Source organism: Dromaius novaehollandiae, chromosome 20, assembly GCF_036370855.1.
Source record: "Dromaius novaehollandiae isolate bDroNov1 chromosome 20, bDroNov1.hap1, whole genome shotgun sequence".
Lineage (NCBI taxonomy): Eukaryota > Metazoa > Chordata > Aves > Casuariiformes > Dromaiidae > Dromaius > Dromaius novaehollandiae.
Genome location: NC_088117.1, coordinates 7,052,688 through 7,070,180, shown reverse-complemented (window position 1 = coordinate 7,070,180; position 17,493 = coordinate 7,052,688). Strand labels below are relative to the sequence as shown.

The following is a 17,493-nucleotide window of genomic DNA, read 5'->3' as shown; positions in this document are numbered from 1 at the left end:
TTGGAAGACACCGGGGCTGAAACCTGCCTCTGCCCTCCTGCTTCGTGTGCACGTGGGGCGTTTGTCCTGACTTGGTGCTTTCTCTGCAGCTGGAGGAAAGTCTGCAACATGGCATAGGTGCTCCGAGACATCCCCTGTAGCAGCCAGCTCTGTAAACTCAAAGGTTCAGCCCTGCATCCTTGGACAATGGGTCTCTAAAAGAAGACAATGGATCTTCTGCTGCAGTTCTCCACTTCCAGTGACAAGTGAAGGTTTTCTCCATCCTGGTGTGTTGTGTGGAGTTTGTTTTGTTTTTGTTTTTTTTTTTCCCATGGTGTACCCAGGCCCATATCAGTTCCCTCTTTGAAAGCGCAACAATTCTTCCTCAGATTGAGCAGCAGTTTTTGTCTCCCGGCAGTATCACAGCTCAGGTCTGGCGGTGCTGGAGGAAAGCAAAGGCTTGGCAGCTCCTGAAACAGGGAATGAAAATGGCCAAATGTGAACTCGAAGTGGATGCACAGCTGGGTGCCACGCGAAGCGTGGCAGGGCAGGCACAAAGCTTGCGTTATGAAACATGGGCAGAAGCTACAGAGCAGGAAAATGCCTCTATCCCAGCTCCTCAGCGTTTTCCTTGCGCTATCCCAGCAGCTCTTCATGCTTGCAGCACATTATAACTTAACTCTCTGTCTGGCAAGGGTTATGGTAAATCCAAATTAGCCTATAGCATTATGTCGTCATGCCCTTGAAACCAGACCCAAATGGCAAAACCTGCCTGAAACCAGTTCTGATTACTCATGCTTCTTGCTATCCCCGTCCCCCTGCGGTGGAATTTCTGCTATGGTAATTCCACTTATTGAGCAATAAGACAAAACACCTTTATTAAACTTGGAAGTAAGCTCGCAAGCAATAAAAGAACAGGGACACACTAGCTTTGGACCATCAAAAGATTTTCTTTGCTCTTCAGAAGTCTCCTCTCCCTTGCTCTGTGCTGCCTTTAAAGTGAGTGAGAGATCCCACTCCCTCTGCGCAGCCTTTAAAGTGAACGAGAGATGAAGAAAGGCACTTTGCTGTTTTGTTGGGAGGAGCAAAACCCCGCATTTAAATATGGCAAACGAGCCCTGTGATGTTGCAGCTTCGCTTAGTCTCCAAGCTTTAAAATGCAATGAGTTGAGATGGACGGGGGTCTTAAAGCAGGCTCTGTAATGCTCCTTTTTATTAACACTTTCAGTAACAGTTTATTAACACTATGGATAAAGGAAGCTTTTGTTAAAGGATCAGTCCCCTTCCTCCTCCAGTAAAGGAGCTGAAGCTTGAAAGGAAATGCCCTAGGCACCTGCTGGAGATGCTGATGAAAGTTTTCATTCCAGATTTTGTCCACAGGCTTAAAGGTAAAAAAAATTAAAAAAAAAGCTTATCCCCCCCAAAAGCAAATGGTCTCTCCTCTCCTTTTGCTTAAGAAAGCAAAATCAGGCACAAGCCCACTTTGTATAAAGAAGAAAAAAGGGAGGAGGAGGAAAGAACCCCCCCCCAAACTTTGCTCTGCCTCTGCAGAAGGCATGAGTTTATGCTAAAAAGAAGTGCCTGCTCCCAAGTGTGTATAAGCCCTTTCAGCAATTCTCTCAAAAGTACTTAGACTGCACAGCGACTTGCTCACGCGGTCGTTGGCCTTTGTTCATCCTAACCACTGTCAAACAAACACTGCCGAGACTTACTGGGATAAATCCCCAGGGCTCTCGTCTCCAAAGGAGAGCGCTGCGGCGAGCGGGACCAGCGCGGGGCCGGCAGCGGAAATTGGCTCTCCGACATGCACGCGTCTGCCTGGAGGACGATGCTGGCCTGCATCCAGCTGGCCTGCCTGGAAAAGGGAGAAAAATCTAGCCCAAAATGTTGGCTTTGGCTGCTCCCGCGGTGACAGGAGGGAGGCTGTTTTGTAGCCGGTCTCGGTGCTACCGTCTCAGTCATGCTTCCGTGCCGGCTCTCCTTGGGAAGCCCGTGGAGTTGCAGTGGCTGGATTTAACCCTGGGGATTTCGTGGGGGAAGGCGGTTCTCCGTGGCCCCCTGGGATGGCAGTGCCCCCGAATTTTGGGGATCTTCAGAGTCAGAACCACAGCTGGCTGTTTGCAAGTGGTGCCTGCCCTTGCAGAGTCCTGAGCCCGCTCGATCCATCTTCCGATTCTCAGGGGCGCCCAAAATCTTGCTTTGAACCTGCGTCTCGCCTTGAGAGTTACTAGAGCATTTCAAAATATCGCTTGGAGAAAAACCTGGGCGTGCTATTTGCACTGCCCCAAAAGGTGAAGGCCCTTTTCCAGAGGTCTTATTTCCCCCCAAAATTGGCAGGCTGGCAGTGGCAGCAGTCCTAGAGAGCGGCTGCTGCTCTCGGGGGACACGCCGCCCTTTCCCGAGCCTCGCTGACAGCTCTCTGGGGAAAGACACGGTTCCCCGCATTTCCACGTTGAATTATGCATTGATTGCAGCGTTGTGCCATCGCTTTTAGCTTCTCCGTGGTTTTGTTCTGTGTGTTCTGCTGGTGCAAGAAGGACTGCTTGAAACAGGAGAGAAAGGAAAAAAGATGACTTTTTACCCTGTTGTGGCTCGTATCCGTCCTGCAGTGGGCTGAGCTTCTGTAGTGATACCCAGTGTTGATGATGAGGGAAAGTCACAGCTCTTCTCTGTAAGTTGAAGGAGCAGCTGGTTATACCATGGCCAAACCTGGTATAAAGAAATTGGGTTATGCCTTTGCTACCAAAAAAAGATGCATTTTTACAGCAAGATCGGTAGCGTATTTACTACCTCGCAGCGGTCCAGGCTGTGCAGCTTTTACTGTGATGTGCCTATGTGGAGGCATTTAAGCTGTTGCGGTTCCCACCTGCTCACCTCTCGTCGGTACAGGTTTAAGCCACAGCAGCTGACTGTGTATAATTTATCATGATTCCTGTACTAAGGGGAGGAATTGTTTTACAGCAGCCAGAACTTGGCCACTCTTTGCTTCTCAGCACACCCGTGGACCTGGGGCAGAGACAGCCCTGGGGCAGCAGAAATGGCTTTTCTGCAGCTGCCCAGTGCTCTCGGCATGGGTAGTTTAGTGGGTGCCAAGGTAAGCTGGGTCTGACGTGGCCTGGAGGGAGCAGACATCCCCCGGGAATCACCGAGGGTCGCATCTGTTCCTGCCAAAGCTGAATTTACCTTTGCGAGCATGAGGAGTTAATGGTAGTGACTCGGAAGAAGAGGAGCTACCGCATCCGCAGGCGATGCAAGCGTTCGAGGTCCGGAGGGGGAAAGGCTCTCAAAGGCTATGTGCCTTGCAGCAATGTTTTAAGTAAACTTAATTGTAGCAGACAAATGTGCAGGCAGAGAGCAGCTCCTGTAGCTAGGCAGATTATTTCCTTGCAAGCTGGACAAAGTACCCAGTCTGCAGACTGTGTGTTCCCCTGGGAGGGAGTAAATGGGTTAACGGTGAAAAAGTTGGGAAATGGGCTCATCCCTGAGTGCAGGATCAGTGTGCGACTCCGGCAGATGATTGAAACTTGGGGTTTGATCTCTCCGAGCTGCGAGGCACAGCTGAAGTGAGTGGGGACAATGAGCGGGCTTGGGCAAATAAGATTAGGAGCTGTGTTTGATAGCTTGTGCATTTAACCTATTAGTGCTTTTGTTCCCTCATTACGACTGGCGGGAGCTTTCTGGCGAGCGGAGCCTTGTCAGTGAAGTTCATTGACCGCCGCTGTGCCCTGGCAGCCCAAGGTGGATGGCGGTGGTGGCAAACAACCAACGAATATTGCATTTGTGCAAAAAAGCACTCGGGCAAAGAGGAGGAGGCAAGGCCTAGCTTCATTAGTGGAGCAAAGGAGACTCCTCTTTGCCCAGGGTTTCCCATGGGGTTTTGGTATGAAAGAGAAAAAAGCCATTTTGCCCTTCACTCGTGATTTGTAACCATTGTAATGATGAAGACATGGAGAGCACAGGTTTCTCTGATAATGCCTGCCTTAATTACCGTATATTTAAGGTATCTAATGGCTATGATTTGCATCTTATTGGAATTCATTGCAAGGAAGTTTTTTTGTTAATTCAAGCAAGAAGAAATCACGTGTGTTTTTTAATCTCCATGCATGCAGCTCTCCTTTCAGTGGGGATAGTGTCTTAATGTGTCTTGATATCACCAGGTGATGTTCTGAGCTGGTAAAATGAAGGGAAATAATGTGATAAATGAGTGTCAGATCAGGATTTGTCTGCTGACCTCAGCGGAGCGGGTATGCTCGTGCGGGGTTTGCAGGTATGCTCGTGCTGGATCTAGGAGGTGTGCAAGCAAAGGCAGAAGCATCCAGCTAGGGCTTGCAGTGTGCCTCAAGTTTTGAGTGCAGCTCATCCAATTACGATACTGTGTTGTTATTTGAAGTTGGCTTATTTGCAGTGATTCTTGCTTTAAAAAAAAGCCATATCTGACTGTGGTTTTGGGGCAGATAAGAGAACTGAAAGCTGTCCTAACCAGCAGCATGTGAGATCTGATGTTACAAACTTGCCTCTTCAGTTGAGATCTGTCCTCTACTTCCATTAACTGACATATTTCGGCACTATCTGTTGCTGCTTTGGGGCTCGTTCTGTCTTGGTGCCATAAACTTCTGCAAAACAAATTTAGGAGATGGGTGTTTTCAGGGGGTCATTAATTTACAGCTCTGATGCTGTGCGAAAAGAGGGCCATAGGACTATTTAACTTCGAAATGTCCTCTGCCCTGGCTGTGCCTGCATGTATGTGTGCATCCATGCCAACCTCTAAATCTGTCAGATTAACACCCCCGTCAGAGGGGGAAAGGCTGCCATCCCTTGGCCTCAGCTGGCTGGCTTCAAAAAGAAATTCCAGGTCTGCTGGAGAGTCTCCTTGGTTAAGTTTCTTTCAGTGGCGGAAATCCTGGTGTAGGGAAGGCTGTGTAGAGGGAGTTGGACAAGACGCTTGTGCCAAAGTGATCTGATAAGAGATTCCATCATTTTCTTGGACAAATCTGCTGGAGAAGGAGCAAGCTGGCAGCCTGCGGACCAGGGATGAACTCAGACTGGGAGCCAGTGGGCATGAAAGGGCTCTTCATCCTGTGGAGTGACATCATCTCCTCTTCCTCCCCACCAAAGCAATGGTCTGTGGTCGAGCTAATATTAAACTTGCCAAACGGGGGTGAGATTTGAGCAGCAACTTCCCGTGAGTGGCAAAAGATGTCCCAGCTAGCGGATGAGGCTTGAAGTGGTGAAAGGGAGCTGAGAGCACAGACGGACAATGCAGCCTTCAGTTTTTTCCTATCTCTACTTAAGTGGTCGAAAGTCATGCATCCTGGTTCTTGTGTGGCCACCTGCCTGAAGCTGTATCTCTGTGAACACCTCTTGGCTGTGGGAAGGTCCTATCCTCTCCAGGAACAGTTTATAGCAGGACCAGCTGTGATGGTTTCAGAAGATACCACTGCCCATTCTCCGTTCTGCTGAAGGTTCCTGTCTTTCAGCAGGAGACACGTGCCTGCATGTTGCACTTGCTTTGGAATAAGGCTGGTGGCTAAACCCACCTTCACCAGTGCGCAGCTGATGTATGGTAACTTGTTAAGCTGCTTTTAATAAGCCAGAGCCCTTGGGATGCTCAGCTGAGACCATCCGAGTGTTTTGCACCAGGCTGTACCTACATAAATATCATCTAAATCATTTACAGCAACTTAGTGCTAGAAGAAGGCTAAAGGACGAAGCTTTATCGTGTAGATAAGAATGCATCAATGGGACTTTCAGGAGTTGCAAATGTTTTCATGATTTTTCAGCCATTAGCATATTTGGGCACAAAGCATTATGTGCCTTGACAAATGCTGAGCTGAACTTTCTCATTTATTTGGCTGGAGAGTGATCAGACGGGCTTGCGAGTTTTCTTTTGTACTGGCTGGAGTTGGGTGTTACAGAGTTGGCTTCCGTTTTTCCCGTAATCACAGGACTCCTGCTCGTACCACCTGCCTTCTGGCTTTTGCAGCAGTCCCCTTTTTTTGTATTTCCTTTCCTTTCTGGTTAGCTTGCTCGTGTTCAGCTCTTTTATCCCACACCAGTCTTTCAGTGGCACTGGCTGCAATCCCGGAGAAGCTCGTTGTGTCAGCTTGTTCTTGGTGACCCTTTTTGGTGGAGCTGGGAGTGTGTGCCTGCGCACACCTGGAAGGCAGGTCACCGACCTGCACCCGGGGCACCTAATCCTGGGGAAAGGGGATTTCTGGGGGGGCGTAAACCTGCTGACCCGGGAGGATGCTGCTTCCTGACCTTGGGACTCTGCAAAAGGTGTCAGAGGGAGTGCTGATACTGCAGAGGTGTGACTTGCTCGGGAGAGACATCTGCCACGGCTTATTTTGGGGAGAGGAGGGCTGTGCAGCTTTTTCCTGCTCTAGCATCTGTTCTGAGCCAGGGAGCTGTGGCTGCAGGCCGAGGTTGAGGATGTTTGACAGGCAGCGCCTCCGACAGCGGCTGCTCTAAATGTGCATTGTCAAGTGCATTTGAAATAGGAAGTTCTGCTTTACCTCTAATGCGGCAGTTTCTAATAGGGGACACAGCCGTTACTTAAAATAAAGGCCGTGCTGTGCCCTCACCAAGATGTCACACGCAGGAGTTCGTAGCTTGTCAGCTCGGCGAGGAAGACGCACCATTCATCTTCTTTGCCTAACTTGTGGTGATGCAGTGTCTTCCCCACCGGGGAAGTCATGACACATCAGCAGATCTCGGAGCTGCAGGCGGGCGCCTCTCACGAGGCTTGGGCATGCACTGCAGAGAAACGTCTAAAAACTTGCGGGTTTTGAAAACTGAGCAAGGAGTCAGGTATGTCCGGTGGACCAGGGAAGAACCTACTTGTGCGTGGCTCTTTCCCTGTGTTGATGTCCCCTTCCCGTTTTCTCTCAGCATGACCACTAACTACTGTGGGGCTTGAACTGCTTTATACCATGCTGAAGGGAAAAAATCAGGTTAATTCTTTTAATAAGGCCTTTTTGGGCATACAGCTTTCTACATTAGCTTTCTGTTTAAAAATCTAATGGCATCTTAGTGGCTTGGCTTCTGCATTACTGTCCTACTTGAAATGCAGACATAAGTGGGTAGATTTCTTCCCCTGTCTTATGCTCCAGCCGTTTCTAGGCAAAAATTAAGGCAAGAGTGATTTCTCCTTGATAGGCTAATTTATCCTTGCCAGCTCCCCTGACAGAGCAGGTTCAATAACCGGGAGGGCCTGCTTCTCCCGGTTTCGCTCTGATGTGGGAGCAGATGCTCTGAAGTGACTGGAATGAGAAATGATGGAGCCCTGGTAGTTGCAGCAGACTCAGGGGTCCGGCGTTTATCAGGCTGTTAGAAATCCACAGTACTCGACGCCCTGCAGGGACACCTGAACCACTTAGGGTTATCTTTGCTGGGGGAAAGTTTGCTCTTTTGAGATCAGTGTGGAGAAGATGGCAGATGAGTGGGAGTTACTAGCTCAGTTCCCAGGCTGCTCTTGGGTTCCCGAGGTGGCCTGAATGCGAACACCGAGCTCTTGGCTTCCTCTCCTTCCTCCCTCAAATCAGCTGGAGCATGCCTTGGGCTTGAGACCTGACAAATGTAGGCCTTTCATGCTGTGCTTTTCCAGACTAGTTAAAAGAGGATCTGAGGCTGCCAAGTGATCCAAGAAATCTGGCGAGATCTGTCCCAGCTCAAGACAAGAACCTGCTCCTTCGTTGCTGACATTGCTACAACCTTTGTATGGGTGAATTTAGTTGCTTGAGAGGTGCCAGCCTGCCGGCTTCAGAGACCCGTGGCTTCCCTAAGCCGCGGAGTGAATACAGCCTAACTTCCCTGTCTAATCCTATTAATGTACAAAAATCCTGGCCTGCAGGCACCATCCTCTGGAGATGCCTGCATTGCAATTGTGCTTTTAGGGCTAGAAGTGGCAGTGAAGGCAAAGTGACTTGGGTTTTAGCTCAATTGCAAGCTTGCGTCAGAGCCTGGAGTTGAACTGGAAGAGCTAATTGGAGTTAAAAGCAGACTCCCTTCCTCTGCCAAGACAAGTCGAGTACCAGCAGTGGCTGTGGTCTTATTAGCCAGCCCGGGTGAAGAGCAGGCCTTTCTTTGAAGCATCTGGAAGCTGTAAAAGGGGGTTTCCCCCTATGTGCTAGCTAATCCCCTAGGCACTCGGCTGGGTTGGCAGTAGATGCTCTTGCTATGCTTTCTATGAGGTGTTTATCTTTGCCTGGGAATTGGACCCGTCATGATTATTTTGGAATATGAGACTGGAAGGGATCCCTGAAGGTCATGTGTCCGGTTTCTGCATGTTCCCAGGTAACCGCAGTACATAATCCTGTTCGTATCTGCCTTCCTTTTAAAGCTGTCTGCATTTCTTTTCTCCCATAATCCTTTGGGAAAGCTGTTCTACCACTTCCTCCTTCAGCTGGTTTAGAAATCCCTCTTCAATTCCCAATTCCCAGCCTGAAGCTTTTATCCCAGGCTTACCTATTGCACATCCTCCACTGCCCCATAGATGTTCACCTGGCCCTTGGTTTCCCAAGGGTGGTGGGAACAGACAGCAGGCAGGTTCCTGGCTGAGAAGATCTTACTCTTGTTGATTCAGAGCCCCAGAAGTTGTCTCTCTGCTTCCTCACAGTCACCTAAACACACAGTGACCCCTTCCAGAGTTTATTGGGGCTAGATTGCAGCCAGGAGCCTGAAAACCGATGTTAAATTGTATTGGTGTAACTGCAGTGGCAGTCTGAAGTGGTCAGTTTGGCCCCTAATTTCTGCCATTTGTTGACATGCGAGAAGTTCAGCTGCACCAACTTCTGCTTTTCAGCGATGAGTCTAGAGTTTGAAGGCTGTAGAAGGACCCACAAATCAGCGGGGACCTCCTGGGCCATCTGCTGCCTGGATCCCAAATCTCACATCATCCTGCAGTGAGCCCTTCTTACACTCGCCTCCAGCTCTCCTTTAGTTTGGACCTGAATCCTCCTTTGCAGGGTTCACTCCAGTCTCTAATTATTCCAAATATTAATCTTCAGTATTCCCGAAGTGTTTTAAGAGCGAAGTGTTGGCGTTGCCCCTAGCAGGGGGTATGCAGTACTGTTTAGTGAAAGCCTTGGTGGAAAGCCCACAATTACATTACATCTGCACGTACCCCTTCCCGGCTGACCATTTATTTGTTGCAAGATGGAAGAAGGAGAAAGAAGGGTGTTTGAACAATTCTCTTCTTTCTCCTTGACTCATCTAACTCTCATGTTTTTTGCTGTCTATTCATGCAACAGAGCGTTATAGCCCAAACAAATGACTGAAAGGATCGTTCTTGCTCTAGGTTATTTTTCGTAGCTCATTTAAAGTTCCTGTATAAATTAACACAGTCACTCATTAGCTGCAACTCCCCAAAGCACTGAGCAAAGTTTGTGATTTTAATTACTTCTTGCAGGGATCTAAGCACACAGAGACTTCAACAGATGATTATAGTTCATATTATTCATGTAGTTTTTTTTAATCCCTTTTTCTGCGAGGACATGGTAGATAGATACTAAAATTGAAATATGCTAATAAATCCTCAGCCCCGTTCCACGCGAGGTGTCTTGATCTTCTATCAGAAGAATTTTGCTGACAAAATGACTAAGTTTCCTGAGAGCTGCTGGAGAAAGGGGTATGTTTGGAAGCAGGGTTTGAACTTCCAGGAGGCAGCAAGTTTGGGTTGCTGTGTGCTGTTTTGGCGGGTATTTGCCAGTGTTGCATTTCATCTTGTTTGTCTCCAGACTCGGAGAGTTTGGTTAGCAATGTCACACGCTGGGTGGCTGGAAGTATGGAGAATTTTTTTAAATAGAAACACAGAATATTTATATGGTTGTCGACGCTTGTGAAAATATTAGCGGGGAAAATATAACCAACTAAAGTAAAATGCCAGCAAACTATTTCTGAATTAATTTACAGGACTGGTTCCATTTCTAATGTTGCTGTTTCAATCCTGGAGCGTTTATGTAGTCTATTTTAAGTTACTTTAGCTTCTTGTGCCATAAACATTTTGGGCCACATTCTTCTTCATACTAAGGCTGCTTCAGTGTAAGAGACCCGGCAGGTTTGTTTGTCTGTTTGGGGGAGTTTCCTGTTGCGTAGGGACAGCTCTTGGGCTACAGCTACGCAGTCCTCCCTGCTTGGTCCTCTGCGTTACCGGCTGGTCCATATTTGCTACCGGACCACTTCTGCTTTTCAACGCGCCGTGTCTGCTGGCGGGAGCTCGCTGGCCGCCCACCCCGTGGGCATCTGCAAGCACGAAGGAAACACGGAGAAGTGACCTGCTCTTGGCCGAGCTGGAATTTGGCTGGGATGCCGAGACTGGCTGCTTTACGCTAATGAGAAGTGCTCCTGTGATTTCTGGTGACCCGGAGTTGGGCCCTTGACTCTGTATTTCTTTGCAAGCGATAAGAAACAGATTTAATCTGATTTAATTTTCCTGAACAGTGTGTTTAATCTTGTAACGGTATTACAAACAATGCATTAGCCCCGAGAAATCCTTGTCTGCTCTCCCCTGTTGACCCATACAATCCTTTTAAGGAACAACACAAGTGATTTCTGTAAAGCTCTTAACATTAATGTGAATGATGTTGTTCTCTTTATCATCAAGTGCCTGACTCGGCGATGCCCTGCGTTTCACGTAGTCAATAACAAAGCGAGTGCAAAATAGCAGAAGGCTCTTATATTGGATATAGATTTCTTTCCCCCCCCCCTTTGGTATTCAGAGGTCCTTTTTCTACCACTTGGGCATTGCAGTTGACTCAAGTGAGAGTAAATTACAGTCCCAAGCACGTTAATGCGCCTTTATAATGCAAAAGATCTGACTATTATTTTGTACTGAGCATTGGTTAGATGCATATGAATGCCAGGATTTGGCTGCACGCCTCTCCCTCCTTAAGAAGTTACAGTGCATCAGCGAGTTGCTGATACCATCCTTGCAGATGCTCTTAGACCATGGCAGATGTTAGGTAATATCAGTTAGCTCGGCTCCCTGGGAAAGAGCTAAAATAGCTGATGTCGTTTCATATTTGGTGCAAGCTAATAGCCTGGGCTGCTGTTAGGATCAAGCTGGTGTGCGGTAACTTGCTGCAGATGTTTGGGCTGCATATGGCCGGAGTAAAGGCATGTCACCTGGAGTGGCTGGAGGCAGAAGCGTCTTTGTACTGGAAGGGAAAGGAATAAAAATGACTGCTCCTAGGAATAAGCAGTCCCTGCTCTTGAGTTTGCTGTGTCTGTTTGGTAGCACCTGGCTATGCTGGGTTTCGAAGCTGAACGCCACAAGTCTAGGGTGAGACCCAGGTGGAAGTGGTGGTGCTAGAGACGTGGAGGGGAAAGGCGGGAGCTCAGTGGACAGATGTGGAAACGCTGGGTTGGGTAGGACCTTCTCTTCTAATGGACCACAACGTTTTCTGAGGCTCACAGCTGCTTTCGTTATCCTGGATCTCGTGCTGGGACGGCACCATCCTGACCTGCATCTCCTTGCCTTGCGGGAGGTTTAGCACACCAGCAACTTATATTAAGGGGATTAAATATCTTCTAGGAGGGTAAGAAAAAGCCTGTTCAGAGGCAAGGGGGAAGGAACGGTGCTGTAGCACAGCTGCGTCTTTGGCTGGAATAAGATAAAATCCCCCATGGAAATAGCAGTGTTTGTCTATGTTTCAAGGGGGATGTGTGCGCGACAGGGACAACTGGAGCAGAAGTGCCACCGAGCTGGCGAGATGATCGACGCTGCCAGGCTGGGTCGTGGCAAGGCCTCCTGTCCCCTTTCCAGCGCCGGCTGGCAGAAGATGCTCAGGGAATAGCTAAGGCAGGGCAGAGGCAGGCCGACGCCGTCCGCAGCCAGCTGTTCGGGGACTTTGCGAGCAGGAGGTTTCAATCCAGTCGCTGTGTTTCATAGCTGTCAGTGGACCTATCTTCCGAGCTTATCCAGTCCTCCTCTGAGCCACGTGTATTTTTGGCTTGCAGAACACCCCCTGACGATTGCCTTCCACAATTTAATTATAAGGGAAAAAGGAAACTGCCTTGGATAGGGTTTTAAACCTGCTGCCTGATCCCTTTATTCATGTGTTGTCAAATCATGCCTGGAGGGGGATGAGAAAGGGAAGCAAAGGGGGAGAAGGTAGGGCTTGAACTCAAAGTGCAGAGAGAGTGCAGTAAATGAACACTGAAATGGAGCCTTTCCAAGGACGGGATGCTGTTGCACGCGGCAAATGCTTGATGCTTTCCACGCAGATGAATGGCACCTTGCATTAGTGCCGTTTTAAACTTTGACACTGGTGTAAAGTGAGACTATGTTGGTGTAAACCTAAGCGTTTGGTAATCAAAAAGTGACCGCCTGCAGTGCTCGGGCTGCCCGCTGAGCCATGTGCGTGCAGGGGAGGGACCGAGGTGCATCTGGCTTCATCTCTGCCAGGGAAAGCCAAGAAATGCCCCAATCCTGGCATCGTCACCCCTATTTTAAATCCAGTGGGATTTCTCCTGCTGGATTGGGTCAGGTGCTGGCATCGGTAAGGTTGGCTCTGGGCTGCGGGTTCGCGCAGCTCCTGCCAGACTTTTGGCTTCCCTAGTAGCTGGCAGCTTGCTGCTTCAGCTGCATGGTCTTCTAACAAAAAAGAGCATTTCAGACTTTAGATATCGGCTCCCGATGAGTCGATGCTTTTGTTCAGGATTTAAGCTGTTCTAGAATGTCCCCAGCAAATGTGTTTTTATATGGGCATCTTCATGGGTTTCATAGTGATTGCTTCCTTTTGCCACTTGCAAATTTTTTCAGCTACTTTTTTATTCTTTATTTTATTTTTATTCCCAAACAAGCCACTTCCTAGGCGCTTTGAACTGTGGGCTGTGCTGTTAGTGTGTTCGCGAGCCCTTGCTGGAAGCGAAACTCCTGCTTGGGCATGTTTGCCTGGGCTTTTGGCCTTGGAGAGGCTCTTAGGTCAACCCTGCAAGCACCTTTGTGCAGGAGAAGAGGACTTCTTCCCTCGTCTGGTGCTAGATGTGACCCCAAGTGGGTGATGGGGCTTCATCATGGCTCGAGGGATGTGACGGGTGCAGGTCCGTTCCACGCGAGACAGGGACAGTTGGACACTCGGGGCTGGCGATTCCCGCACGCAGGAGCATGGTGAGGACGAGCGTGCTGAAACGTGGCGCCGAGCTGGCTGCCGCGGCATGGAGATGCGCTCCCCAGGCATCCCGCAACATGGGACACAGGAGACCTGCAAATCTTTGCCGATTCTTAATTGCATTGGTGCTGCTAAGTGGAACTTCTTATAGTCTTCCAGCAATGGCATGTATCCAATATAATAAAAAATAAGAGTAACAACTGTTCTCCAGTTTATTAGTTATGACTTTTGCATAATAATTATTCAATTCAGGGTTGGCAGAAGGTGAAATTGCTTATTAAATCTGTGCCTGCCTTCCAGCGGTACCTGGAACAACGGGGCCCTTCCTCTAGCGCAAACCCTTTCTTTTACTCCACCTTCCTCTAAAGAGCCAGCAACGAAAACGGAAACCTTTTTTTGGTTGAAGGAGTAACGCGCCAGAGTGATAAGCATTTGTGTAGTGCCTTCGTATTCAGGGATTTCCAAATGTTGTTGGGCTGTTAGTTAATTGGAGCCTGATAACACCTTCATGAGCAAAACCCTGTTAAGGCCAGCACGGCGGTGGTGCAGCACCCGCCGGTGGTGCCAGCGGTCCGGTCCCCATGTCCTGCTAGATTAGTTCTGAGAAGCTGATTAATGGCAGCTTTTTAGGTGTGAATTTACCTGTGGAGGGAGGGTCTTGACTGGGTGGCTTTTATTCCTGTGGCCCCTCGTTCATGCTGTGGGATGGCGCTGAGCGGCCCCCTCTGCTTGGTGCAGCAGATGGGGAAACTGAGGCAGAGGGAGGGGAAGCAGCTATAGCAAGCCAGGGAGGAGCAGGCTGGTGCCACAGCCCCAAGAGGGCATCATCTTGGTGTGATCCCAGCCAAAATACGAGACCTTGGAGCTGAGGCTGAGCATCCCTGCACCAGGCAGCTCCTGGGCTCCCCCTCTCCCAGCATCAAGACCGTTGCTTTGATGCCCGGGGCTCTTCCACCCTTGCTCGCTCCTTTAAGTTTACAAGACCTCCTGGTAAGGTGCTTTTGAAGGTTACCTTGAAAGGCAAAACAGTTGCTTGACAAAAATGGAATAAAGGCTCTGAATCCCCAGCCTCTGGCTGGAAGCCAGGATCATGTTCCCGAAGCTTTTTCTCTCGTCCTCATCTTTGATGTGTTCCCGGGTGCCTGAGGTGGACGCTTCCTCACTGCCTTCCTCCCCTGGCTGCGGAACGTTCTCGCCTTCTCCAGCCCAGCTCGGCCACGAGGACGGCCAAGCGGCTTTCAAACCCAGCCCCGGTTTGCACAGTCTGGTACATCATCATGTCAAGCCTCCGACGCTGAACCAGCCTGCGGATGTCAACGCTGCTGTCGGCTCGCGTCCTGCTTCCGGGCCGAAGGGGCTTTAGGGCGTCTTGGCAGGGCGGCAAGCAGCGATAGCGCGCTGGAGCGCAATGTCACGGATTTCCTGACTGCTGCTGCTCCCCGAACGGGAGCCGAAACAGGCTCCGCGACAGCTCCCGCTGCCTCTTGGTGCCATGCACCGGGGAAGCAGGCGCAGAAACAGCCTCCACCCCTGCTGCCGGGACGGCTGGAGCCACAGCTCCACCAGCCAGGTGACAAAAAGCTCCTTTGGCCTGGGTTAGTTTGGATTATTGTGGTATTTCTTGTTCTGCCAGGTCCGTGGAGCTTGGGGCGTGCATGCACACCGCTGCCTTTGGCTGTCCAAACCTTTGCCACCTCTGTTTTTTGAGCTGACTTCATGGCATTTCAACGGGCAAAACCCTGCAAACAGCAAAGCCCGGGGAAGGGCTGTGGTGACACTAAGGCCAACCCGTGGCCAGAGGCTTTCGGACAGGTGATTTAGGCTCTCTGATGGAGGGTGAAAGAAGTGCAAGGCCTTCGCCAGTAGCTGCAGCCCCTCTTCTATGGTTTAGTTTCTTCCTTGCTATGGCTAGTTTTCCGTGAAGGTATGATGCTTTATTTTTGAGACCAGCCTCAAGATCTGTTCTTCTTGTGCCATCAGCAGAACATATTTGGGGGCACCACGGCCCCAAGCCCGAGTTCAGTGCCATGGCCCTCTGGCACTGAAGGGCTTTCGGGGGCAGATGAGGTTATTCCACTTTGCTGGCAGTGCCGTTTCGCAGATGAGCTCTGCTACCCATGCAAGCTGCCAGCTTGCGGCATTTCAGATGGGAGTTTGAGCCCTCGCGCCTGTCTCTTCCCAGCCCGAGGAGTTTGCATCTTGGCTGACATGCTTGCACAGCGCGAAGGTCTTCGCTGCATCGAGCAGCACGTTGCCGCTGCCGGCCAGACCTGGCATCGAAGCCCTCAGGATCGGTGTTGGCACCGCTGTAATGCTTTTTTCTTAAATTGAGGCTCACGGGACTAATTGCACCAAATGAGTGTAAATTTGTTTTGATGCATGTTTTAAAAACTAAAAAGCAGGTGCTGCTTTCTCCTGACGAATTTGGGTTGATCGAAGCCCGAGTGCCCGGATCGATAAGGGTCTGCGAGGGTAATTGAGACGAGAATTTGGTTTATTATGTGAAGTGGATGCTCGACTGGGTAATTGCAAATCTCTAGGTGTTCATCCTGTTTGCTGGTTTAAATAGAAGAAAATTCAGGCCCGATTCAGGCTGCAATTTCGCAGGTGTGTAAGAACAAAACTTGACTTCCATGGAGGTCCTGTGGCTGTATCGGTGCGGTAACGAAGCCAACTGAGGCACCCCGCTCTGATTTGTGTTAGAAGAAAACAGACAAAAATAAAAGCCCCACACAATGTTTAACAGCAAGGTGTCCTCTGGATATGTGATGGTTAGGGAGTTCCTGCTGCATCTGCATGGTCCCTTTCTGGGAAGTGGGGGGCTCCTTCATTCCTTGTTGATATAAATTTATGTTTTTACATTCACTGAATGTTTTTGGCACACTGCTCTATAATTTGTCTTCCTCACACTTTCTGTTCTGCTGCAAGCCATGGGCAAGTATACAGCTAGCCAGGACTGCCAGCACTAACGGGCGAGTAGTAGCCACGGAGTTCCTCTGGGATGTGGAAGACCTTGTGGCTTGTGTTTCCAAAAGCACTTTGGGGTCTTCAGTGAGGTTAAATTTCAGCAGATTACCTATACGTGTTAATAAATTAATCTTTATTCAGCCACTGGGTTTTAAAGGAGCTTCAAGCCAGGCATCTGCTTAAGCCCTTTCTGGAACAGAAAAGCATCGTTGGGGCTGGGGCACAAGTGTGCGGTATAGATGGTAAATAATGTTAAATACTGGTGCTGAAGTGGAGCATTAGTATTGGGTCCTTGTGAAAAGATTGGAGCTTTGGTCAGGTTTTCTGGGGACGGGGTCCTGCCCTCTCGCCCTCTCCGCATCATGCCCCGAGTGCTGCCTTTTCCCAGTGAATATTATATAACAGCAGTGGCATACAGCCCCTGAGGACTTATGTGCTATTTCTGAAAATAACCCTTGTTTATAATTCACCCTTGGCAGAAAAATACTTTAAATTATTGAGGCACCAAACATTTTGCGAGGAAGCAAACGGAGATGGAGCTCACGTCAGGCATGAATTGCTGGGGGGAGATCGCTCTTTTTGTGTACGCTTGGTTCTTTCCAGTGTTGTTGGGGATAATGCACGTGGGGACTGGGAACTTGTAACTGAGAAGCTTGATCAGGAGATTTGTTCCTCTCCAAAAAATTAATAAATAAAATAAATGCTTGGCACCTTTCAGTTTTGCCACCTGTTGCTGGTTTTATCTTTAACATTACAGGTTATTTGTCTAGTCACACGACTCCAGGAGCTGACAGCGAGGAGTACGTCGGTACCTATGGAGTTATGCCCATCATCTAGCTCTCTTTTGGAGAGAGGTTTGAAATGCAAGCTGTGGGGGTGCAAACCCCGGGCTAGTCCCCGTGCATTTTCAATCATTTCAGTATTTTAAAGCGAGCTCGCGTGGGGCGGCAGCGCTCCGGAGCGGAGCCCGGGAGCTTGACCTCGGCTTTCCTCTTGCAGGCTCTGCGTGCAACTGCAGCGCGAGCGGCAGCGAGTGCGACGCCACGACGGGGCGGTGCGCCTGCCGCCAGGGCTACGCGGGGCCGCGGTGCGAGCGCTGCGCCGAGGGCTACCACGCTGACGGGAGCAGCCAGCCGTGCCGGCCCTGCGGCTGCAGCCCCGCCGGCTCCCTGGGCCCCGGCTGCGACACGTGAGTACCGCGGCGGCGCGCGGGGCCGGGCCGTTCGGGCGGGCTTTTTTGGGACGAGGATGCTCAGCGGGCGGGAATGCGTCTTGTCATCTGGTGCTAGCGTTTAAAAAGGAAAAGAAAAAAAAAAGCAGGAAGGAAGCTGGCCTTATAAAAATTCATGAAGCGTGTTCTTCCTCTCTTTCAAGAGCTGGATTATAAAAATATCCGTAGCTGTGGCAAAAGACCGAGCAGCCCACAAGGGAGTTA

The 17,493-nt window shown here is 49.8% G+C and overlaps 1 protein-coding gene across 1 annotated transcript in view; it reads left to right on the top strand.

The window, feature by feature from the left end:
* Positions 1-17,493, top strand: part of MEGF9 (multiple EGF like domains 9) — a 56,915-nt gene that overhangs the window by 13,990 nt on the left and 25,432 nt on the right. The window contains exon 2 of the mRNA XM_064523659.1: positions 17,058-17,247. Within this exon, the coding sequence (XP_064379729.1) occupies positions 17,058-17,247 (190 nt within the window). The remainder of the gene's footprint in view (positions 1-17,057; positions 17,248-17,493) is intronic.